This window comes from Mauremys reevesii, linkage group 15, assembly GCF_016161935.1.
Source record: "Mauremys reevesii isolate NIE-2019 linkage group 15, ASM1616193v1, whole genome shotgun sequence".
NCBI lineage: Eukaryota > Metazoa > Chordata > Testudines > Geoemydidae > Mauremys > Mauremys reevesii.
The window spans coordinates 36631871-36657204 of NC_052637.1; the positions used below are offsets into that span (position 1 = coordinate 36631871).

General features: G+C 43.8%; 1 protein-coding gene across 2 annotated transcripts; it reads right to left on the reverse strand.

Annotated features, from left to right (window-relative positions):
* Positions 1-5504: 5504 nt before the first annotated feature.
* On the reverse strand, positions 5505-16964 carry LOC120383283 (sterile alpha motif domain-containing protein 9-like). 2 transcript variants are annotated; one of them, XM_039501208.1, is made up of 4 exons: positions 16304-16964; positions 14561-14678; positions 13172-13217; positions 5505-11462 (listed from the first exon to the last, which is right to left on the reverse strand). In XM_039501208.1, exons 3-4 carry the CDS (start codon positions 13173-13175, stop codon positions 6676-6678), a joined length of 4791 nt encoding a protein of 1596 aa, XP_039357142.1. In that variant the 5' UTR covers positions 13176-13217; positions 14561-14678; positions 16304-16964; the 3' UTR covers positions 5505-6675. The 2 variants fall into 2 exon arrangements, with proteins under 2 accessions (XP_039357142.1, XP_039357143.1); XM_039501209.1 differs by lacking the exon at positions 16304-16964 and having other exon boundaries at positions 14561-15604.
* Between the last annotated feature and the right edge of the window lie 8370 nt (positions 16965-25334).

Consider the following 25334-nt stretch of genomic DNA (forward strand, 5'->3'; position numbering starts at 1 on the left):
CTCCTCTGGACTCTCCAATTTGTTCAAGTCTTATGTACCAAACCTGGACGTAGTACTTCAGCTGAAACTTCACCATTGCCAAGTAGAGCGTGACAGTTACATGTGACACTCCTGTTATCCAGAATGACATTTGCTTTTTTTGCTACAGCATCACACTGTTGACTCATTCAGTTTGTAATCCACTGTAACCTCCAGATCCTTTTCTGTAGCACTGCTGCCTAGCCAGTTATTGCCAATTTTGAATTTGTGCACTTCTCTTCCTTAGTACTTTGCACCTGTCTTTATTGATTTCAGACCAAATCTTCAATTTATCAAGATAATTCTGAATTCTAGTCCTGGCCTTCAGAGTGCTTGCAACCTCATCCAGCTTAATGTCATCTGCTAATTTTGTAAGCATATTCTCCACTACATCATCCAAGTTGTTAATGAAAACATTGAATAGTAGTACTGGACCTAAAATGGATCCTACTTGCATAAGACCGGCCATGCTGGGTCAGACCAAAGGTCCATCTAGCCCAGTATCCTGTCTTCCGACAGTGGCCAATGCTACTTGATATCTCCTTCCAGTTTGATGGTGAACCATTGATAATTCTTTGAGTCTGGTCTTTCAACCAGTTGTACACTTGTTATAGTAATTTAATCTAAGCCATATTTATGTAGTTTCCATATGAGAATGTCATGGGAAGCAGAAGACTAGCCTGTAGAAGGAAATTAGATTGGTTTAGTGTTACTTGTTCTTGATAAATGCATCTTGGCTACTTCCACTTTATCTTTCATGTTTGAACAATTTGATTAATAAGTTGTTCCAGTATCTTTCCAGATATTGATTGCCCTCAGAAATTAGTAATGATGTGTCTCAAATTTCTAGGCCATATGGCATCATGTACCTTTTTGACTCCTGTGTCTATTTTGCATGAAGCAAGGCAGGTGCCTAACTCATTCTTGCTAGAAACAACTTAGGCATCTAAAGTGACTCCTGGAGATAGGTTCCCTGCTGTGAACTGCTAGTACAAATAGGTACCTTCCTGCAGCCCCAGCCTAGGAGCTGAACTCGGAGTGAGGATTAGCACACAACCACTCATCAGCATTTCCCAGCTTAGGCAGCTCCCACTTTAGCGTGCTAGCTTTTGTGGATCATGTTCTTAGGTGTCTCTCCCCTTGCCCCGCCCCATTGTTCAGGGACCCTAGGTACTTAACTCAGGCTTTGTAGATCACCTTGGCGCTCCACTCATTTTTTTTCTATGAACCCAAAGTTAGGCATTGTGATGCTGAGCGGATTTTGAGATCTGAGCCTAACTGCTTAGTGCAGAATTTCTAGAAGCTAATTCTTACAGTCCAGCTGTCAACTGGCCAGCACAAGGTGATTTTTCCCTTGAAACTGTTTGAATAATCAATGTTTTGCCCTTCATAGACTCATAGACTTTAAGGTCAGAAGGGACCATTATGATCATCTAGTCTGACCTCCTGCACAATGCAGGCCACAGAATCTCACCCACCCACCTACTCCTGTAACAAACACCTAACCTATGTCTGAGTTATTGAAGTCCTGCAATTGCGGTTTGAAGACCTCAAGCTGCAGAGAATTCTCCAGCAAGTGACCCGTGCCCCATGCTGCAGAGGAAGGCAAAAAACCTCCAAGGCCTCTGCCAATATGCCTTGGAGGAAAATTCCTTCCCGACCCCAAATATGGCGATCAGTTAAACCCTGAGCATGTGGGCAAGACAGCCGTAGTTTAAAACAACCTTGCCACATGTAGCTGAGAAGGCTCTGAATGAACCATATATAAAAGCTTAATTAATATCCTGGTTCACCCCATTGCTCTTCTGCTGTAAATACTGAAATGTGAGGTTAACCAATATCTTAAGCTTGTATCTGTCTTCTGGTGGGATCCTCAGCCATCTGTAGTTCAGATCCTTTTCAAGCTTTTATGAAGTCAATATACAAATACAAATTTCACAATGTTTTGCAGAGAGTGACAATTCTAAGTCAAGTTTTTAACTCTTTGAAGTGGACAGTGTGATGGAGTAGGGACTGTCTGTGTGGGGGATGGGAGAGCTGGGGAGGACTTTAGGTGATGGACAATACCTGAGCCTGTAACCTGAGCTAGGCAGGGGGGAGGGGAGGTCAACACCTTTGCCCGGAAAGCTAGACAAAGGCAGAGAGCTGGCTGGAGAGAATTGGGTCAGTTTCGGTTTGGGGCTGGGGGAGTGCAGTGCAGGGAATCCCAAGCTGGGAACTAAGCTCCCTGCACCCCCAGAAGGACCAGATTGAGGGGTCCTGGCTGTATCTCCAAGCTCTGCTGTAGCCTGCGTTCCGGTGTCCAATAAACCTTCTGTTTTACTGGCTGGCTGAGAGTCGCTGTGGGTCCCAGGAAGAGGGGTGCAGAGCTGGACTCCCCCACACTCCGTGACAGACAGTTTTAAAAAAAAAAGTGTGCAGGAATACCATTTGCTGTTCCAATACCATCCATAACTCTGATCTCAGATGCACCCAGGAAGGCTTAGGGAGTACATATATGTCAGATCCAGATTCATGGTTGGTGGTCTCATTGGGAGTGCCAGTTACATATTCTAGAATTGAGATGGATACATCTAGCTTGCAAAGAGTTTCTACCACTGATCAAAGATTCTTCCCTTCAAATTCTGGACAATCCACAGTGGCCTACTATATATAAACAGGGAAGTGAAAGATCAGATCTTCTGTGTCAAGAAGCCATAGGTCTGTGGGAGTGATATATCCAGAATTGTATCAGTCTTGATGGCTCTCCACCTTCTGGAGGAGAACAATGGTTTTAACAGACTCACTAAGCAAAAAAGTGACTTTATCTCACAAATGGGAGTTACAAGATTAATTACTGGACCAAATCTTCCAAAGATGGGTTTTTCCCCAATTAGACCCATTCACTTTGAATCAGAGAAAGCATCTGAAGTTTTGTTCTCGAGCAAGAAAGAGTCCAGGATCCATAGGGGACACTTTCATGATTGCTGGTTACACCATTTGATATGTGCCTACCCTCCTTTTCCTTGAATTCCAAGGCTTATTAAAGAACATATGACAAGAAAAAGCTCTAGTTATACTGGTAGTTCCTGGTTGGCCTCAATAATTCTGGTTTTCAGATCTCCTAATATTGTCCAATCACCAATTTATCATGCTGCTCATTCAGAACGACATGATATTGCAGAACCACAGCTTAGTTTTTTACCCAAATCAGCGTCACTGTATCTCGCTGCTTGGATGGTTTCTGGATGTCTTCATTAGATAGAGGGTGTTCTTCAGAAGTACAGAATATCTTACTTCAAAGCAGGAAATTGTCTACAAGAATTAGGTATTCTGCAAAATGGAAGTGTTTATCATTAGGGACAATAATTGAAGGGTCACATTCTTTCTCGGTGTTCTATTCCAATAACCTTGGATTATTTATTATATTTAAAACACGTGGTTCTATCTTTTGCTTCAGTTAAGGTACATTTTGCAGCAAAATCAGCATTCCATCTGCCTACAGAAGGACCTTTGGTTTCTCTCATTAATCAGTGAGCAGAATTCTGAGGGGCTTGGTTTGTTTTCCTCCTGGAAAGCGGGGGGGGGGGGGGGAGATTGCTGCAACATGGGATTTAAATCTAGTGCTTGCTTCTCTAATGGAACCCCCTTTTTGAATCTTATCAAGCTGTCCAATACACTTCTTATCAATGAAGGTGGCATTCTTGGTGGCAGTTACCTCAGCATATAGGATAAGTGAATTACAAGCATTCATGATTAACTCTCTCTCCACAGTTTTTCATATGAATAGAGTACCTATGACACCTCATCCATCCTTTGTTCCAAAGTATTGTCAGATTTTCATATTAATCAGTTTATTCATTTACAAGTTTTCCTTCCAAGAATTCATTTATCTCCAGCTGAAGCTAAATTACATAACTTGGATGTTAGAAAATTATTATTTTACTATTTTATTATTAGTCTTTCCATAAAACGTCAAGATTTTTAATTGCTAGAGGTAGCAAAATCCAAAGGAGTGGCTATCTGATTTGTACTAGGATGGCATATAGTGTTAGTAAGATAAAGACCATGTCAAACATTTGGACTTATTCTGATAAAGCGCAAATTACATCTGTTGCATGTCTAAGTCAAGTGCTAATACTGGAGGTTTCCAGAGCAGCTTCCTGAACTTCAGCTCATACATTTAAAAAAAATATTCATTAGTAAACGCTTCACCCTTTTAGGAAGGGTGGTTTTACGATCTGTTTTTTAAATAACTCCTGCCTCCCATCCCATTTAAGATTACTGCTAACTAATCACCATGAATGGGATCCACATGTACAGTACTCAAAGAAGAAAGAACTGTTACTTACTTTATAGTAACTGTGGTTCTTTGAAATGTTGATACATATGAATTCCACAAGCTGCTTTCCCTCCCCACAGCTCAGAGTCTTGTGTATTTTGGATTCTGGGCAGTGAAGGAACTGAGTAGTGGTTGGGGTCACTGCACTCTGTATGCCACTGGGAGGGGGAGCATGAGCACAATCCCCTCCTGGACATTGAGTGAAAATGTTCCTCACTACTGTGCTAAGGTGTCCATATACCATGAGTGGGATCCACATGTGCCTACCTCTCAAAGAATCAGTTACTATGAGATAAGTAACCCTTTCTGATTGAAAGACGCAGAGCAGGTGTAATCAAGTTAGATATTCCAACAGCCTACAGCTTTTCCGCTTGGAGTATTATTGGGAGAGAAAATCCAAGCAAGAAAGCTTCTCAATTAGCCCTTCACAATGTTGCCCTGATACTACATATGCTTAATTTTGGAAATCTAATAGCTTTGTGTGCAGCAGGCAGAAAAATATCGGGGAAACAAATTTCAAATACAACCATAAAGTCTACTTGAATCCGAGAGACAGCGCATCAGTTTGAGCATTTTCTGCACAACACCACTTCCTGCAGGTATTAGGCATTCAGCATCAATCTTCTTTCAACAATGTAGCGGAGTCTAGCATTATTTATACTTGATTGTGATGTAGACATATTTAAATACTGAATTGTACTAATGAATTCAGGCTTTGTGTCATCTCTCATATGTAACATGGATGTTATATTAAGTTTAAAACGTCAGCCGATTTTAACAGCCCTCTTTCTAACAATTTCCGTTTTAATTTAAAAGTAACTTTCCTCTTCCCCCAGACTTTAAATAGAGAAGTAGGGCTTAATCCTTGTATATAGGAAAATAGTGGCTGATAATAGTTTCAAATGAACTGCAGAACTAAGTGGTTGCAGCTAGAGCCATCAGATGTTGAGTGTTTTAGCAAAATGTACATCTATTTACCCTTTATCTTCTGTCTACATTGAAGAACTCAAACAAGTTGAGATTCATGTAAAAGGTTGTTTAGTCTGACAATATGCAAATGCTATTTGTTTACAGTGAAGTTTGTGAGTAGTAATAATACAATAATATTAAAAGAAGCAAAACACAAACTCCAAAAATAATGTATTGTTACTTTATTATACGTCATTAAAAATGAACTGGTGCAGTAAAAATACTTATGAGGGCTTTGCCTTTTCAACATTAGTAAATGATAATAGAAAGAAAGGATTCATGTTCAAATAAGACTATGAAATCAGTAAACATATAAGTCATGTCCTAAACCACATAACATGAAGGTGATATATCAGTCAGTGCCCTTTCTACAAAACATAACCTAGCGTTGTGAGAACCGCTCATGTTTAGTGTCTTACAATTTTTCGAAGTTTGTCTAAGGTAATGATGCTTAGGGGTTTTTTTTTACTACAAACTATTAATATATTTAAAAAGAAAGCTGCCAAGGTAGATTAGCCACTATTTCACCTACTTTACCTGTTTTTTTAAAAATTTGATTGGCAAACTACAGCAATTTTTTTGTAAACAAATGCTTACTTTTCCTGCCCACCACTTTTCTTGCACCCCTCTATAAAAAAATGGACAAATGAGTTGATGTGCTATTGAATTTGGTTATTCAATATGTGGTACTATACAACGAATGAAGTATGCTAAATAGTTAATGTACATATTTTGTTCATGTGTACAACATGAGTCACTTTAAAATTATTTTCTTTCCTTCGTCTTGGAAAATACTAAAACCAAACTACAGAACACAATTACAAATGATATTCTATTTTACAATTCTTTTGATGCATCCAAGAAACAAAATAAATTACCTAATGTAACAACTGTGGAATCCACTGTCTGGATTTTGGAGGAAAGGATAAAACTGACATTAACACCTGCTTTGTCTTGTGGTGGATTTTGCCTCATAACCCCAAATGATCTTTCTCATTCTCTCTCTTTTGCATTTTTTTAGTTTTACCAGTAACTAATACACTAGTGAGTTGTGCACTCGAATTTTTTTCACTGATAAAACAAACTTAAAAAGTGAATGGACCCATAATTATTCAGTCACTGTGATTCATGGTAACAGGTTTTCTAAAATAGAAGTTTTCAAACTTTGTAGATCTTGAAGCAGGCTTATTATGCTTCTCCCCACAATTCTTTGGGCTTGTTTTTTTTCCTGTGTGTCATAGAGTTTGATTTCTTGATGTACAATGTTTTCTGAATGTAACAAGACTAGCACAGTGTTCTAATAGTACAGTGGGTACTCTCAATTTAATGCATCCAAGTACCTTACTCTATGGAAGAGTTTTTTTTCTTTACTTATTGAGTTGAATATCATGGGCAACAAGCCCATTAAATGAAAATCCTAAATAAAATGTCACTTTTTCATTTCCATGAGGCACGGAATCATAATGTAAAGCTACAATCTGAATCTGTCCAACATGACCCTGTACAAACAGTTTTCCATTCTCTGTCCAACCTGAAACCCTTTTAAGAACATCACGTATTTTATCTATATTCCACACATAACCATGTTGCCACTTCTTCCGTCGATCATTTAGGGAGCCATCAATTAATTTGTCAATCCTAGTCTTGGGCGTAATCTTTTTTAGACCACTGCGCTTTCCTAGGAAAAAATGTGTGTAGATTTTTTTCTTTCGTGGAGCAATATTTTTCACCTTGATGTCATGCATGCGTTTCATAGTCTGAAGAGCTGATATGAGAATATCGTCTTTATCAGGATTAGGTTCTTTGTCTAATTCATCATCAGGCCAGTACAGTAAGGTGAGCAAAAAATAGGCACTTGCTGGAAATGCTGTTCTTCTCTGTTTAAAGAATCTATTGCTGAGTTCTCTAAGTGTCTGAAAAGGAAGAAGTTTGGAAGATCTAGGAGATAAACATGCTAGTGTGATGTGACACAAAATGTAATTGATGAGATCAATGTCCTCTAGCCTTTCTTTCTGTGGGTCATCTGGATAAAAATTAATGATTTTTTCTAGCTTTTCAACTGGCTTCTTCTCCTTTGAATCTGTCAAAAATGAAAGAATAGTAGTGACACTGCCACCACCATACTTATAAATGTTCATACGTCTGACGAGTTGAGTTTCGGATTCTGCATTGTTTTCTCCCATAGGATACTCTGAGGTAAAGAACTTAGCATATACCTCAGACTGCCTTTTCAACCACTTTCTGGGATTGTAAACTTGTTCTTCCTTCTCCTCCTTTGCGTCCTCATCTTGTTTCTCCTGGTTTTTATCTGTTTGGAAATAACTTAAATCTTCTGAAATCCAGTCCAGAGCATTATAAATGTTCTGGCGTAAGCCTTTTAAACGACTGTGGAGCTTTCCCCAGGGTTTTTTAATTTCCTCAGGAATGTAGTCTGTTAGCAAATAACGCACAAGCTCAGGATGTTCCCCTTGTGTGTTTCTGGGAAATACCTCAAGTGTAGACAGGAGTTTTAGTAGACGACATCCCACTTCAACCTCTCCAAAATAACCAGCATTGTTCATGCTGTCGATCTCTGACTTTGCAGCCTGTTGTGCAGCCCTGAAGCATTTCATAGCTTTAAGGGCAATTTCTATCATCTCAATGACTTCACTAGGAGTGGCTTCATCCATCTTTTTGTCCACAGTAAAACTAAACCATTTCCTATACACTTGACCTTCTGTATCCAAAATAAAAGAATCATTTGGCAAATGAGATTTGGCTACCCCTGCCCAGTATTCTGCATCCTCAAATTTTTCATAATTGTAATGCAATCGAGCAAGTTGCTGGGCAAAGAAGGCATCTTTTCCCAGGCATTCGTATGCAGTTTTTAAAACCTCTATAGCTTTTTCACAGTTTTCAACCTTACAGACATGCTCAATGAATGGAGAGAAGAGGCTGTCAGTATTGTCTCCCCTGCTCTTCTTGTCGCGTCGTATGAACAAATCTCTGATGAACTTCATGAACTCTTCTCGTCCAAATCTATGGTTTAAAAGCACTTTTTCCTGAAGAAGTTTCATTGCAATTTGACTCTGAGGCTGACTTCCTGAGAGCTGATGCAGAATTTCTTTTGCAACCAGGTAATGTATGATATGGACAGATGAAATACAGGTGGTATTTTCTCTTAATTCAATAAAAATAATTCTTGCCTGTTCACTTAAGTTATTTTTGAAATCATACTCTCTCACTCTCTTTTCTGTATATGCCCCCAGGCCTAGAAAAGCTTCACAGTGTGATAATGAAATATATGAATTGTGTACATAGAAATTGAGCAGAGCAACATACTTCATTAAATTAGTAACAGGGGAAGAAAGGTCTATGCCTTGCAGCAGGTGCTCTACAAACTCCCTCACATATGTTTCATTAAACTCCTCACTCATTAGGACAAACGTAAGAATAAATTCAGGCTTGAAGTCTTTCTGCTTTTTAAGTTTTTCAATTTTGGTTGTAAACAGGTGTTTCTCTTGGTCTGTCAGTTTGTGAGTGACGGCAACTGTATCGAGGGGAGAATCTTTGCATAGCTTTTCAGGGACATTAGATCGTTTACAGCACATGAGGATGAAACAAGGCTTGGAAAAATGACTTCTTCGAGTTGCCATCACATCCATTAAATGCTTTTTTAATTCATCCAGATAATCTTCATCATAGTCTTCAACAAGGAGGAGGACTGGGAGAGAATTCTTCATTTCATTTTCATCATATTCTCTAAAATTAACTGCATGCTTGGAGACACTGGCAATTGGATATGAAGTTTTGACCACAGCACATCTTAAATCCTTTCTTCTTTTCCATAGTACTTGCCTTGCAATGGTGCTTCCTCCACTTCCAGGTTGATGAAATATTTTTAGTTTAGCCACAGACCTCCTGGTTCTGTTCTCATGCAAAATGTCATCTAAAATTTTATGAACCTCTGCACAGGCCTCCCGCTCAATGACTTCTCCACAGCTCCCTTTATCAGCAAGCCAGAAATTTTTCCAGCTGACTTTTCTACCTTGGTAAAATGTACGTTCTATCTCTTGTATTTCTTTTGTGCTCAGAAGATCCAGTTTGATATCATCACATTGATCTGCACACAATATTTCAAGGGAAAACATTTTCTCTTCTTCCAGAGTTGGAAGCGCACACAGACCTCTTGTGGAAACTGGTAAATGTCTGGGACATATTGCGGATGGCAGCTTTTTTTGAATAGTGGCATCTACGTGACTTATCTTCATGCCCACAATGCTTCTCTGTTCTAGTGTCTCAATATTACAAGATGCCTGAGCTAGGTTAGCCCATTTCTCATAATTTTCTTTGGACTCTGCAATGCATATGATATAATCCATACCATTCATTTCTGTATAGAATTCCTGGAAGGTGTCTACAATTGGCTTCTCCACAGGTGATAAGAGGAGGAAAAGTACCAAAAATCCTTTAGGAAGGATTTCATCACAGATAAAAGAAACGGCTTTCTTAAGGTACTTCTTTTTAGTTCTAATCCAAGTGTCTTCATCACAAGGTTTTTCATTCCCAGGGAAGTCACTTCGTCCATTGCAAAATATCCAGCTGGTGTGATCAAATAGGCCCAAATGTTTTTGAAATTCAGTGGTGCTCATCTTGTTTTCATTGGCATAATCTCGCAAGAAATGCACATTTGTTGCATGATGCTCTTTGTACTTGGCATATAAACCTGACACATTAGAATCCTCATCAAAATCAAACACACAGAAAATATTCATGCGCATTAAAAAGTTGACAGATTTCAGATCTTCTTTTCCACATCTGTTTGTGACAAGAATGTACAATAGAGAATCATTCATATAGTTCTTGCCATCAGCGAATAGGACTGATAACTTACGCCCTAAATTTTCAGAAATTTCCATAGGGTCCTCGCTACTGGAGGACTCAGCCTTTTCCCTTCTGACATCCTTCTCTTGTAAACCCTGAATAAAAGCCACTAGTTCTTCATTCTTTACAGGCTCAGACTTTGTTCCCACTCTTTGATAGAGAATTGGAATTTTGTCGAAGTTCACCTTATTACTCTGTTCGTTAAATCTAGGTAAGCGTACTTGAAAGATCTTCCCCTTCACTGTACTGGATGATGGTTCAATGTCAACCTCTACCACAAAGTATTGTTCTTGAGAGTCTTTCTGAATCACTTCCGTAAAAATAGGAGGGTGAATGCAATTTCTTGCAGCTTCTTGTTCAGATGGTTGAAAACATTTTTCAATGTAATCTAATGCATCTACATAGATGTCTCTGTCTCTTACTGGTATGCCAGCTATCTGTCCGTGTTTCCAGCCCTTGTCTTCAACACTGTCCATTACACCAAAGTGTATCGTGCCATTTGTTCGAACATTCATGCAGGCTGAGGCATATCTAATCACTTCATAGGCAAACTTTGCTTGCAGTCGTTGCCTGTCTAGCTTCGCAGCAGTTGTAAAAGATTTGTATTCATGGCAAGGGGTGATCAAATCTATGACTCCAGTTTCCGGAGCAAGAATTCTGTTTTTCACGTATTTAAAATTAATGTCTTCATTTTTAAATTGCCTGAATTTGCTCAGAGTTAATGATTCAACTGTATTTTCATGTAAGGAATGACTTTTTCTACTTCCTCTCCGGCAAAAAGTAGACATTGTTTTTTCTGTGTGCTCCTTACCAGTCTCCTCGTCTGCCCCAGAGTTGTCTGTTTCTGAAGATCCCTTCTGGTAAGATGTTACATGAAAACTTTCGCGCTGTTTGATGGTGAGGGCCTTTAAATCGCTGTCTGTCTCTTCAGTTGGTGCATCAGACACAGCTGAATTCCTGTTTTTTACTCTCTTTTTATCATCATTGGTAGTGATATCAGAACCCAACACTTCTGAAGCCTTAATGCTGGGATTATCTGCTTGGGCTGAGCCTACCCCTGCATTTTTCTGCAAATGTTCCAAAAGTTCATTTCTTTTCCGTGTTATGATGTGGATTTGGCCTCCTTTCATACCCATGCGTTTGAGGAAAGGTTCATCTAATTCTCTGAGCACTGGGCCAGTCACTTCCTCTTCACAGAGCTTTTCTACATATTCTTTCTTAATTCCAATAGATTCTAGCCAGCATCTAACATGAGACTCGTTCCATTCAGCCAAAGGTAGCGTTTTGTAGTCTGAAAATGAAATTGTATGTCAGTAGCACATACTCAGGGAGGGTTACTCTTTATTTCACTACAACATGCATTTTGAATTAGTGTTACGGTCCTCTTTAAAGCCTTGTCTAGACCCAGAGTTAAATATGTGATGTTAGCTAACAACATGTTTGAAAACTCGAGTGAAGACAAGGCAGTTTAGATTTCAACATATACTAATCGCATTGAGTTGAAGGCCAGGCTTCACCCACCTATCTTAGAATGTGTTAAAGACAGCGTGGCTTGTCTACACTAGACTTCTCAAGCATGTTAGCTAAAACTTTCTGACAATGCACCTTTTATCCTAGTGTAGACAAAACCTAAGAGACTGTATGGAGTAGCTTCAGAGACTAGTAGACAGTGTGAAGCTTCATAGTTTCCTACAGGTTAAGGCCAGAAGTGACTGTTACATCATCTGGTCTGACCTCCTGCATATCACAAGACATTAAATTTCACCTAGATCACTGGTTTTCAGACTTTCTGAGGACCCAATTTTCAAAAATTGTGACCCAATGGAGCTGGGGGTGAGGGGTTTGGGGTGTGGGAGGGGGCCTTGGGCTGGAGCAGGGGCTTGGGATGAGGGCTGTAGGGTAGGGCATGGAATAAGGGTTTCAGGGTGTAGGAGGGGGCCCTGGGCTGGGGCAGGGGTTTGGGGTGCAGGAGGGGATCAGGGCTCTGGGCTGGAGGGCTGGGGATGAGGGATTTGGGATGCAGGAGGGGCTCTGGGTTGGGGGGGCTCAGGCTTTGGGTTTGGGGCCAGGGATGAGGGGTTTGGGCTACAGGAAGGGGATCCAGGTTTTGGGGGGCTCAGGGTTGGGGTGCAGGTTGTAACACGGACTTCCTTCCAGTGGCTCCCAGCCAGTGGCACAGCCAGGGTGCAGAGGCAAGTTTCCCGCCTGTCCTAGCCCTGCGGACCGCGCTTACCTGAAGCAGCCAGCAGCAGGTCCAGCTCCTAGGCAGAGGCGCGCAAGCAGCTCCACACGGCTCTTGCTCGCAGGCATCGTCCCCCAGCTGGCCAATGGGACTGCAGAGCTGGTGCTTGGCCACTTCTTGGGCCACTTCTAGGGCGCAGCGTGGTGTCGGAACAGGTAGGCAGTAGCCTGCCTTAGCTGGGCAACACTGCTGACCGGGACTTTTAACAGCCTGGTCAGCAGTGCTGACCAGAGTGACCCAGTGCCTTACATGCCCTGATCTAGTACTGGATCGCAACCCAAACTGTGAAAAATGCTGACCTAGATACTCCTCTATTATTCAGAGATGTTAACGAGACTAAAGCATTTCAGTCCTCAGGAGAATGCCTGGGGCACAGAATGTAGTGAACAGGAGAGGTCAACGTGCTGTCAGTGCCTAAGTCTGCAAGGGCAGGGGCTTGTTCAGATGAGATGTGCTCCAATGATCCCAGCAGGCGAACTACACCCCATGCTGCAAACTCAGAGGAAGGCAAAAGCTAGGGATCAAGTGCTGAGGTCTAGTTATGGGTGTGCCACTGATTTCCTTGATGTTCTTGGGGAAATCACTGAACTACTGTGTCTGTTCCCTTCTGCTCACTGAGGATACCACCTCCTTACCATTGGCCCAGGGCTGCTGAAAAGATTCACTAGTTTGTCCCACATGTTAGATAAATAAAATGTTTTATATTCAAAAGGGAAGTATTAAGGCAAATTCCATTACCCAAGAAGTGCAATACATACCCATTTTCTTGTAGAAGTAGTAGTTTATCCTTTCTCAGAAACTGATCTAAAGGGGAGAAAAGCCATAACAAATAGCTTAACAATTTGTTTCTATTTTGTTCACTCACTTTTTTTTGGGGGGGGGGGGACTAATTACTGAATTTAAACTAAACCTGAGTTTGCCATCTAGCTCTGCCTTTCAGTCCCCTGTATGAAAGGGGTGGAAAAATAAACCTAAGAATGTGAGAATCTCTTATTCATAAACCAGGGCAGTAGCCATTCCCTCCCCTGTCCTGCTCCCTTTACTTTTTTCTTGTGAAGCTGGTAAAAGGTGCCAGATTGAGGGCTCTGTTCCTCCATGGGGCAGTGGCTGTCCAAGCTTCACAGTGGAGGGATAAGCTTCAGGGATGAACAGATAGCTTAGGCTTTTGGCCATTATAATAATATATATGGAGATATCCTATCTCCTAGAGTTGTAAGGGACACTGAAAGGTCATTGAGTCCAGCCCCCTGCCTTCACTAGGCAGGACCAAGTACTGATTTTGCCCCAGATCCCTAAGTGGCCCCCTCAAGGATTGAACACACAACCCTGGGTTTAGCAGGCCAATGCTCAAACCACTGAGTTATCACTTACCCTGTTGGGTACTGGGTGTGTTTGCTGAGATGGCCCTCAAGGGGCCATTTGTGATAGTATTTCTCTTCTTGAACACTGGACTGAAACTATTCTGACAACTAGATTTCAGATAGACCACAGAGCAGCCAACACAAGGCTGGCAGAATTATAATTAAAATTTTAACTACTGCATTAAATCTGTTACAGTGTGGTCTGAATTCCACCTCTTCACCTTTACAAAGGTCTGTTTACTCTGTCTTCTCCCCAATAATGCACTTCTCTGGACAGTACCTTACCTAGTGCCACATTAAGAGAGGGCTCTTAAGAGCTTGTTTAATGCTGCTTTGCTTAAGTGAGCAAGAATAATTACTTGTCCTGCTCCTGCAGTCAGTTGGCAAAGTTTGTAAATCAGTGGGTCTCTGGTTATATCATGTAAATCAGCGAAACCACATTCTAGAGCCTTGTCTACATAAGTTGTACTGCTTTATACCATTATACTTTAAAGTGGTACAATCCTGTCCCCTCCTTAGTGTAGACACACTTCATTTGGCATAAAGGTGCCTTAAACTGGTGTCGTTTATTCCTATATTACAAACAACTCATCCAAAACTGCAGTGTGCAAAATTATACGAGAGCGAGAAAATAGAAATTTAACAATCCTTCAAATAAATATTTATAAAAGGTCCCTCAAGCAAACTGAGACAACAGAAAAGACATTTAAAGAATAACATCAGGTGCCTCAAAATATGTCAAGGAAAATTTGTAAGTACAAATAATAGCCACAAACATTTCCGTACCACACTATGAAAGGTAAATTCTGCTCTCTCATGCCAGGTCAGTGGAGGCAGGGTTCTACACAGCTGAGATCCAGTTCCATAGTGGCTATTCCAGGCTCCTACCTACTTCAGGGATGTGCTGTGAATTCAGATTTAAAGACAGAAGAATCTTTAGAGTGGCTCAAGAGAGCAGCCTGCAGCAAAAAGGCAAGTTAAGCAGGGGTGAGCGTAGGATTGGAGAAAGATGGTCCAATTCCTGTGAAGGGCAGGGCAAAGAAGGGACAGCAGGCTAGTGGGGGGTGGGAGAGATTGGTGATAAGGGGTTAAAAAGAAATGGGGAACAAATTCACACATTTAAGTAAACCGCAAGACCCTGGAATAGATATGAGAGCGCGATGGGTATCTGCTACCTATGCAATTAACAGCCCCCTAAATTCTTTTGCAAAAGCAACTCTAAGGCTGTACAAATACTTTTTAATGTTCTTTTATTTTTAGCTGATCTCTTAAGAGCCCCTTGGTGTGGGGCCTGATTCAGTGAAACCCTTTCCCTTTGAGCAAAGTGGGAATGTTAATTCCTTGGGCGGGGGTCACAGCCCACACCCTGAAGTACACAAAATGGGACCTGAAAATGCAGTCAGAGTTTTTGAGGAAACGAGTTATTTTTTACTGTCCTGGCTTAAAAGCTCCTCAAGGAGGCAGCAAAGTATAGGAGCTAGATGCATTTCTAAGTTGTTACATTCCTGATCGGAACCAAGCCCTCTGGGAGGATAAAAATGGCCTTTATCCCAGTCCCTACTGAAGTTAGAGCAACCCCCTGGGCTGCCCTATGTTACAATCTGCTGCCTACGGGCCCAAGGGGTTGTTTTGGCAGCCACAGAGTGTAGCACTGCAGCAATTCCGGCTCACAATGCTGTAGATTGGTTATGCTGGTTCTATACCACACTATGCGCACAGGGGTAGGGGGGAGAGGGTTGTCAGTGACTGACACCAGTAGTTTCGCTGCTCTACTTCTCCCGCCTCCCAGGGAGGAGAATTAGAGTCGGGACGGCATGCTCGGGGAGGATGCGGAGCCAGGGGCGGCTCTAGAAATCACACTGCCCCACGCAGCGCGGTGCGCTGCGCCGCCCTTCCCCGGCATGCCTGCGGGAGGTCCAGCCGAGCCGCGGGATGAGTGCCCCCTCCGCAGTCATGCCTGCAGCAGGTCCGCTCGTCCCGGGCTCCGGTCGACCTGCCGCAGGCAAGTCTGCGGCAGGTCCGCCGGCCCAGCCTCCCGCCCTCCCCGGCGACAGGGGACGCCCCCTACATTTTGCCGCCCTAGGCACCAGCTTGTTTTGCTGGTGCCTAGAGCCGCCCCTGTGCGGAGCAGAGGTGAGCTGGGGTGGGGAGGTGCTGCACGGCTCCCCGAGCTGGGGGAAGCTGTTGCGGGGGGAGGGGTGCCTATGGCGCGAAACTTCCTTGCACCGGCCCTAAGGGCATCTGAAGAACTGAGGGGTTTTTTTACCCCCGAAAGCTTATGCCCAAATAAATCTGTTAGTCTTTAAAGTGCCACTGGACTCCATGTTGTTTTGGTGGATACAGACTAACACGGCTACTTCCTGATACTTTATGCCTTAGGGAGTGTCATTAGCACTGAGTGACCGAGAACTATATACCCAAAAAGAACATCATATTCATCCCCATCCGCCACACCTAGCCCCTTACAAGCCAAACCACCTTTACTGAGTTTTGAGCCAACTCTCAAGTAGTGGTACAGGGAGGGATTACCTGACTCAAGCTGCAGAAGGGAGAAGCTGCCTGCTCGCTCGCTCGCTCACTGAAGCTCTAGGTCTGAGAGACGAAGCATTTCCCTTTACAGTTGAAGGTTTGATTGTGGAAAGAGGAATTGATCACAGGGCTGGCCAGTAGCCCATGGTGGCGAGGCTCTTATGCGGTGACGTCCCCAAAAGTGCGGGGGAGAAAGAGTCTTTCCTCTCCTCCCCCCAGAAGTGAGCTTCAAACTTGTCCAAGTCTCCACCCACCAGACTGAGCCTGGCTAGAAATCATCAAGCACAAGGCGGGACACTGTTTAGCTTGCCTGAGGCCTGGCCTACACAGTTTATGGCCTGATTTAACCCTGTAGGTTTTTCTTCTGAAATAGCTAAATCTGCACACCCCTCATGTGTGGCTAGTGCTGGTGTTCAGGTGCTTTATAACACCTTTCCTTAAGGGGCTAAGCACCTTTTACCACGGTAGCTGCCTCCGTGCTAGAGTGATCTAGTTAAAGCAGTACAACATTTGTGTGTAGGCAGCCCTTTGCTGCAGGCTGCACTGTGAGCTCTCCCAAAGGAAACCTTTGGGATGGGGGAGAAATGACAAAGAACCCCCCCCACACACACACCCTGAGTGATCATATTTTCCCAAAGGGAAAATGGAACTGGTCCAAGGTGCCCCCCCGTCCCGGTATGAGCCCTGCTCCCAGCCCTCCCTGCTGCCCAAGCAGGGCCAGCCCAAGGTCCCCCCCCCTTCCCACTGGCCCAAACCCCTCTGCTGCCCACCCATGTGGGACCGGCCTGAGGCTCCCCTTTCCCACCCAAGCCTCCCTGCTGCTCTCCCTGGGCTGGCCCGAGGCCCCCCTCCGCACACAGGCTGGGCCAGCCCAAGGCCCAGCTCTATCCCCTGCATTCGGGGCTGGCACAAGATCCCTGCCACCCGCCCATGCAGAGCTGGCTTGGCCCAAGTTGTTCTCCCGAACCATCCCTCTCATGCAGGGCTGGCCTTGCCGCTTGCCCCCCCCCCCTTCCCTAAATGTTCCTCTGTGCCTTACTGGGGTTCCAATTGCAGCCCACTTTTTTGGAAATAATGTGCTTTTTGCCCACTTTGCTCTTGCCAACTGATTAGCATGTCGGTGGCAAAAGAAAATGCCCATGTTTGTCAAAAAAGTAAGGCTGGCTAGGCCAGGGCTTAAAAAAGGGCCTGTCCCAGCCAAAACAGGATGTATGGTCACCCTACCAACCCCACCCCCACCCCCAAACAAACAAACAAAAACAACCCCACGCTCCAGGTGTTTTGTAGGAAATGTTCTCCAATGTCCTCCCCCCCAAATCCCGTCACCGCCCCCACCCTCTGTCCCGATTTTTTCATCCTAAATGCAAGGAACTGTTTGGATACTACAGGATGGGCTGAAAAACCTTGAACTGTGCATAAATCAGGAATTGCAGGGAGATTTGCAGCCAGAGCCTCAGTAAGACTCAACTCACAGAGTGTCAAGTGTGCTGCACTCTTGCAGCAAAAGGGATCGGTGTCGGGGCAGGGTGTGGGTGTGAGCGAGCAAGAAAGCGAGAGACCCCCCCGCTCATGGCTCTGTGAAGGCCCTGCCCCAGTTTAGTTGTGGAACAAGAGTGGAATCCTCGCCCGCCCCCCCCCCCCAACCCCCACCCAGGTGGCAGCAAGTGGTGTTGGGCTGGGCCGTGAGGGTGCAGAAGTGGATTACATGAAGCAAAAACGTACAGGCAATCTCTGGGCGCGGTTTAAAGGTGGACCAGCTGAATGTCATGCAGCCGGCTCAAATGGCATGTTGGGGGGGAGGTGGGGGTGGGGGAAACCTGTGGGGAAGAGGGCCTGACAATGTGTTCCAGTGGGCGAGGGGTGCAGACTGCGCAGGTATCCTTCTGTAGGACTGCTAAAGGAAGCAGGAGGCATGGCTGCCCTCACTGCTGAACCATTGGCTGTGCAGCTGGCAGCAAAACGCCCAGGCAGGAGGGAGCGCTTTGCTGTTTGTTAGTCCTTAAAATTACCTCTCCCCAGCTGCCTGCCCGTGGTGTGGTCAGATCACATGTAGGGAGGCAGACATAGTAGTAGGGTCACAGAACACGATCTAGAAACAGCCTGAACCCATTTGTCTCTGTAGTTCCAGGGAGGGCAGGTATATCAGGTGCCTTGTTTAGACATATAACGGTAGTACTAGAGGCAGTAGCCAGGTTGCAGTGGTGCATGCTGAACAGAACTATGGTAAAGGTGCTGTCACCAATTTGTCTAAATAGGCTTTTGCTGTGAAGCGTCTCTGTGCCCAAGCCTGGTTTTAGGGAGCTGCTTTAAGAGCCATGTTTCAAGGTTCTTTTGTTAAACCCTCGTTATTGTTCAAATGTCACAATAATCATAAGCCACACCCAGCAGGGGGCCGCTGGGTGCTGGCAGTGCTCTAATTCAGTGGTTCTCAAACCGTGGGTTGGGACCCCAAAGTGGGTCGGCAGCCCAGCCATGGTAAGAGTTGTGTGGGGCAGCAGTAGGGAGCCACAGACCCTACACCTGCCTGGCATTGCCCCTAACCCGTGTCCCGCTCTGCCAGGCCCCCCACCACCCAGGGCAGGTGGAGGGGCCACAGCTGCCCACACGGCTCTTACCATGGCTGGGCTGTACTCCCCATCCCACAGCCAGAGCCTGGATCAGGTGAGAGCTGTGCAGGCAGCTGTGGGGAGCCGCGGCCCCTCTAGCCTGGGGGAGCGGGGAGCATATTGACCTGAGGTAAGTGACTGATTCTTTGGGATTGGCCGTAACCGGAATAGTTTGTGATCCTTGGTGTAAAGTGATCATCTGTCAGTGTCTGGGTTGCATGGTAAATAGGAACGCCCAGTGAGAATGTCTGTGGTTACATGTTAAGGTTATATGGTGTCTGAGGAGTTTACACTCGTTACTTGGTTGGTGAAATCTAAGTAGAGAACGCTCAACCTGTTTGGGGTTTGTGCCCTGCTTCTTAACAGTCTGCCCTGAGATTGGTAGTGTTGCTTGTGAGCCACTCCAGAGTGTGATACCTCTCTTTCCGTAACTGTTGTTCTTTGAGATGTGTTGCACATGTCCCATCTACCGTGGGTGTGCATGTCCCATGCATACAGAGATTTTTTTCCCTCAGCAGTACCTGTTGGGGATGGTTTGAGAACCCTTTATTGCCACCCACCACTGTGTGCTGGTGTAAGAGAGGGGAGCCACTCGCGCCTGCCTCAATTCCTTTGTTCTGGACAGACTCTGATAGAGCCCTCAACTCATCCACCCTTCTGGCTGAGGTAATTGCCACAGAAATGCTGCAAGCTGCACCCTTATAGAGCTAATAGCCAAACTCTGTTTTAGAAGACAATCCAGCTAAAGGTCCTCAAGAGACCCCTTTCCTGCCAGACCAAATGGAGAAGTGCTTCCACTTAGTGCTTCCACTGTTGTGAGAGGATATGCTCTCAGTCGCAGCACTAGGTCCCATAAAGTTTCAAACCTGGCTTGTGGAAGCAAGCCCTTAACCTTCATGGCATCTAAGACTGCCTCGATGAATTCCATTGTCTTTGCCTATTTCAGGATTGATTTGTCTCAATTTACTAGGATCACCACAAATCTAAGAAACTTTCCACCGTCATAGCATATTGCAACATGGAGTTAAGCATCCTTTAAACTGAGGGTAGTGTACCAGTCTTTTAAATCTAAAATAGGCATGTGACTCTCTTTGTCTTGGGGATCAGGAAGTAGCAGGAATAGAAGCCCTTTTCCCTGAGGTACAACGGGACTTTCTCTATGGCCTGAAGACAACATTGGATCTCCTGTTGAAGGGCAATCTTGTGAGAATGAAGAGGGATGGGGAAAGCGGTTGGGGTGAGGCAGAAATGAACTGATGCTATGTGGGCCCAAGCATTTAGGCAGTGGGATAAGCAATTGATAAACAAACAATGGGGAACAAATGGAGCCACGGTGACCAGTACACTGTCCTCAACAAACCCATCAAAATGCCTGTTTGGATGAGGTGGCTGAATGGAATGAGCTCATTGAGGCTGAAGAGGAGGGTGGTGGAGGGCACCTCCTGTAATCTCAGCCCTTTTTTCTGAGTGGATCTTGGGATCAAGGTGCATCCTGGTATTTGTGTGGTTGCTGTGGATGATACTGTTTTATTTTTTATGTTGGAGTATAGATCCAAGGGGATTTGAATGATGCCTTAAAAACTTTATGGCTATGAAGCCTGATGTCCATTTTCTCTGAAAACAGTGAGGGACGCTGGAAAAGAAGATTCTAGATAGTCTGTTAGACCACTAGAGGTAGACCAGATGACTGCAACCATGAACTCCTTTCTCATAGTAATAGCTTTTGCCAGTTTGAACAACCGAGTCTGCACTATCCAAACCCTCCTGGAGGGCAGTCCTGTTACCCTCATCCACCATTACTGCAAATTCTTGTCTACAGTCCTCTGGTAGATGTCTTTAGATTTTATAATGTTTTCCTAGATGGTGAAGTCATATCAACTCACAAGAGTGTGTGGGTTGCAATCCTGAGTTGCAGGCTTCCTGAAGAAGAAAGCTTGCAACCAAACAGATCCAGCTTCTTTGAGTCTTTGCTTTTCGGCGTGGAAGTTTGTTGCCCCTGTCTTTCCTGATCATTGGCAGAAATCATCACAAGAGACCCAGGGGGCAGGGCAATGGAGTAAGAGTAAAAATGTTCATATGCCTTAGAGAAGATGAAGTACCTCCTTTCAGCTCATTTTGCTGTGGGGGGCAGGGAGGAGGGTGTCTGCCAAAAAAGCCTTGACTGGTTCCAGGATGGCTTCATTAATTGGTAGAGCTACCCTGACTGGGGTTGCTGATACTAGGATGACCACCAACTTGTGAGAGCTTTCACGCACGTCTTCTGCTTGCATGTCAAGTACAGAGGCCACTCTTTTAAAAAGATCTTGATGACCAGTGTGGTCCCCTGGCAGTGGTGAGTCACTTGGATGGCTCAACAGCCTCATCTGGGTGATGAGGATGCAACATGCATCTGAGGTGTTGGTTGGTCTGTGGCTTGTGGTAGGGAAGGTGCCTGAGTGGCTTCTGGCTGCTCAGTACTAGTCTCAGTACTGGGTACCAGGGAATGATGTTTTTTTTGGTACCAATGCCTCTGGTGCACGCTCAGCAAGCAAGATGGTTGAGGGGAGGTCCTAGCTGGAAGGGACCGTCCCATGGCATCCAGAATGGCTACTGATATGGGCCTGGAACCCATCCTTGCTCAGCCCATTGAGCCTTAGAAGAGGATGCTGTAGGATGCTGTATGCAATGCTGGGGATGCTGTATGCCCCATGGTCCCAATGACTTATGTTCCCCATCCTGGGTGGGATACAGAGCACCACACCTCTGAGTCTAAGGAAAAAGAGTCAGATGCTTCTGCCAGTGGAGGGGCAGATCCAGATGGGACCGGGAAGAGCTAACCGGAGCCTGGAGATGGCAGTACTGGGAAAATTATGGGAGGCTTTCTTCTCATCAACACGGACTTTTGCAAAGGCTTGGGTAGTGGCACTGTAGGACCTCGATATGGTGAGGTATGAGCAACAGAAGTAGGTACCAGCTGCACACCTTCCACTGCCAGCGATATTAGTACCAAGAGGCTGAGTAAGACTCATGCAGATGCATACACCTCCAGGAGGGTTGGGATCAGCACTGTCTGCTGGCCAAGTGTCATTCAGGGGACAGTCTTGTCAGACCTGGCACCGGCTCTGGAGGCTGTTATCCCCTCCTGGGAGGTGACAAGCTTTCTAGGGGGATGTGTCTCTTGCCCAAATTTTTTGTCAAGTCTCTGCCTTTGTCTGGCTTTGCAACTAAGTCAAGAGAGGAACTGAGCCTTCAGAAGGCCTAAACTTTTTCGTTTGTACCAAGGAACAGTCTCAAGGAGCCAAAGACACCTCCGGTGGCTCTGTACCAAAGTTGATTTACTTGGGGCGCTTTCCCCATGTGACGACTCTGAGGGAAGCAAAATGCTGCCTCCATAAGGAAGCACTTAAGCCTCACTGCCCTATCTTTTTTTTGAGTGGGGCTTGAATGCTTTAAAAATGTGACATTTGTCACTAATGTGGGATTCCCCCAAACATTTCAAGCAGGCTGGGTGCAGGTTGCTGACCAGCATGGGTTTCACACAGGTTCAGCAGGACTTAAACCCCAATGAATGCTGCACCATTCTGGTACCAAAAGAGAAAAAAGGTGGTCAAAAAGGGACCAAAACCAGAAAACTAGCACTAAAACTGTCTAAAACTGACAAACTACTATTTTACAACAAACAGGATCTATAAGCAGAAAAGAGTGAGGGAAGCACTTGAATTAACAAGCCTGGATCGCTCCAACAGCCGTCACTGGCAGTAAGAAGGAACTGAGGCAGGTTGGGGGAAGAAGCTCCACTCTCTTATACCAGCATACAGTGGTGTGTGGCAACAGGGCACTCAAGCCAGCTGGTTGGGTACTGCTGGGGGGCAGGGGAGAATTTCCAATATCTTTGTACAGGGTGTGTGTACACCTATAGTGGAATGGACATGTGCAATCATTTGAAGAATAAACAGCAATCTCACAGATTACCTCAATGGACAGTACTCAGCCAGTCAGGGTTGGTAGCTGAAAGACTCTATTCTTAGAGATGAGCCTTCCCCATGATAAATCCGTTGGCCACCAACAAGAACAACAAATACCCTTTCTTCTGCTCCAGAGCAGGTGCCAGCCAGGGTTCCTCCAGAATTATCTCATGCCTTGGTCTCAAAGTTTACTTTATGCCTTTCTCCTACTACCCAAAGTCATAAAGAAGATCGGGCAGGAAGGATATGGTTACAGTGACACAAAGAGCCCCCTTAATGGGCCAGAGCATATTCACTAGCAGACTTACTGCATCTGTGCACAGCGACTTCTCTCTCTCCCCGCTCTCCCAGACTTGTGGACAAATTCACCAGACCTTCCAAGTCTCCAACTGTTTAACCCTTTCAAGTCTCTACCAAGCAAATTTAAGTTAATTTCTACAGTTGAAATGACATGGAACACTTTGTGGCTCTTTGGGAGGCAGGGAGGAGCATGCAGCATGGGTTTTTGTAGTAAGGTAAAATTAAATAAGCTGGTTTTTAAAAAGTCCTTTGTAACAGTCTCCATTGTGTAGCTTTCTTCTCCCAAACTTTGAGCAGAGGAGTTGGGCTTCATCAGTGCTTATAGGAAAATAAGAGCTTAGTTTGCAGCTACTTTTATAATAACTAGTTGTACCTAGTCAACAAGTGTCTCTAACATCCTTTTTAGGAAAACCTGTCATCTAACTAACCTCTGTCTTGTATCTGTAAGAGAGAGCTCAGATTAGGTTTCTGTTAAAGGGTTCTTTTGTCAAACTAACAGCAAGTGATATTTTAGTCTCCTGTGGATGTTTCAGTGAGGTAGTAACAATGCAATAATTGTGAAAGAAGCAAAATGCAAACTTCAGGAATTCTTTATAGAAGTTACTGTATTGTAGTAAGTGCAATAAAAACAGACAATGAATCAGTACAATTAAGATATTTGTGCTGAGTGTTTGTCTTTTCAAAATTAATAAGTTAAAATATAAAAACTATATGTTCAAACAAATGACATTAGGAAATCAGTATACATGTAAATCCTAAAACTAAGTAACAGGAGGATGTAACAATGAGCAGTACAGTTTCTTAAATAATTTAGCCTTCCACGGTGTTAGAACTTCTTGAGTTTTGTTTCTTACCATAGACAAACTCTGTAAAATTGTAATGATGCTTCTCTTTTTTAAAAAAATCTTCAAACTACTATATTTCCCTTCTCCAAAATGAACAGATGTTTTGTTGTTTTATTGAATTTGGTTATTTAATACAGATAACTTTCACAGTTAGTGTGCCTGGTACTATACAACAGATGAAGTATGCTGAATAGTTATGGTACTGTAGTAATATACATAACTGGTATGGCAGAGAAAGTTTATTAATAGCTATCAATTGTTCTCCATGTCCACTGGAGGTAGAACAAGAAGCAGTGGGCTTAATCTGCAGCAATGGAAATTTAGGTTAGATTATTAAGAAAAACTTTCTAGCTCTAAGGGTAGTTAAGCTCTGGAATAGGCTTCCAAGGGAGGCTGTGGAATCCCCATCATTGGAGGTTTTTAAGAACAAGTTGGACAAACGCCTGCCAGGGATGGTCTAGGTTTACTTGGTCCTGCCTCAGCATGGGGGGGGCTGGACTAGATGATCTCTCAAGCTCCCTTCCAGCTCTACATTTTTGTGATTCCATGACTTAGCTGTGGGCCAATGTGCAAAAACCAATAAGTATCACAATAAAACTTAAAACTAAATCCAAAATTATAAATGTTAAAATACTTATAAATACAGCTTAAAAAAAGACATACAGCATTAATCTGTATATGATCACCATACCACTTGCTTTTTCCTTATACTATAAATGGCATGATAATATACCTATCTATATATGGTAATATATAAGTATTTGATATGGGTCACCTTAAAATGTTATCTTCCCTCTTACTTTCCCCGAAAAGATAAAAAACAAATTATAGGTTGCAATTAATTATAGCCACGTTTGTATCTTCTAATAATTCATTTACTAAATAAAAAATGAAAATAAATTACCTGTATTAACTACTGCGGAATCTGCTGTCCACATACTGCAGTAAAGACTAGTATTGATGTCACTTAAGTTGGTACACATTCAGGCTAGTGGGGAATTTGGCTCCATATTGATAAACAATTACTTTCTTTTGGGCTTTCCCACCCCACACAAAAAATCAACTTGACTATACATGACCATTACAGTTCCCATGATATTCTGCATGGGAGTTAGAGGGGTTTACAACAGAGTTATTAGAGCTACCCAAATTCCAGTTCCATTCAGTCTGCCTCCTGAAATTCCACTAGTTGTTAATATCAGATATAGGATTCTTCTTCACGTTCTCTTTTATCTATTGTTGAACACTGCTGCTGTTAAACTCTTAAATATAACTATATTATTTTACTAGTTGGTGAAAGGAACTAATATAAATGTGAGGCAATCTAAAAAGCATA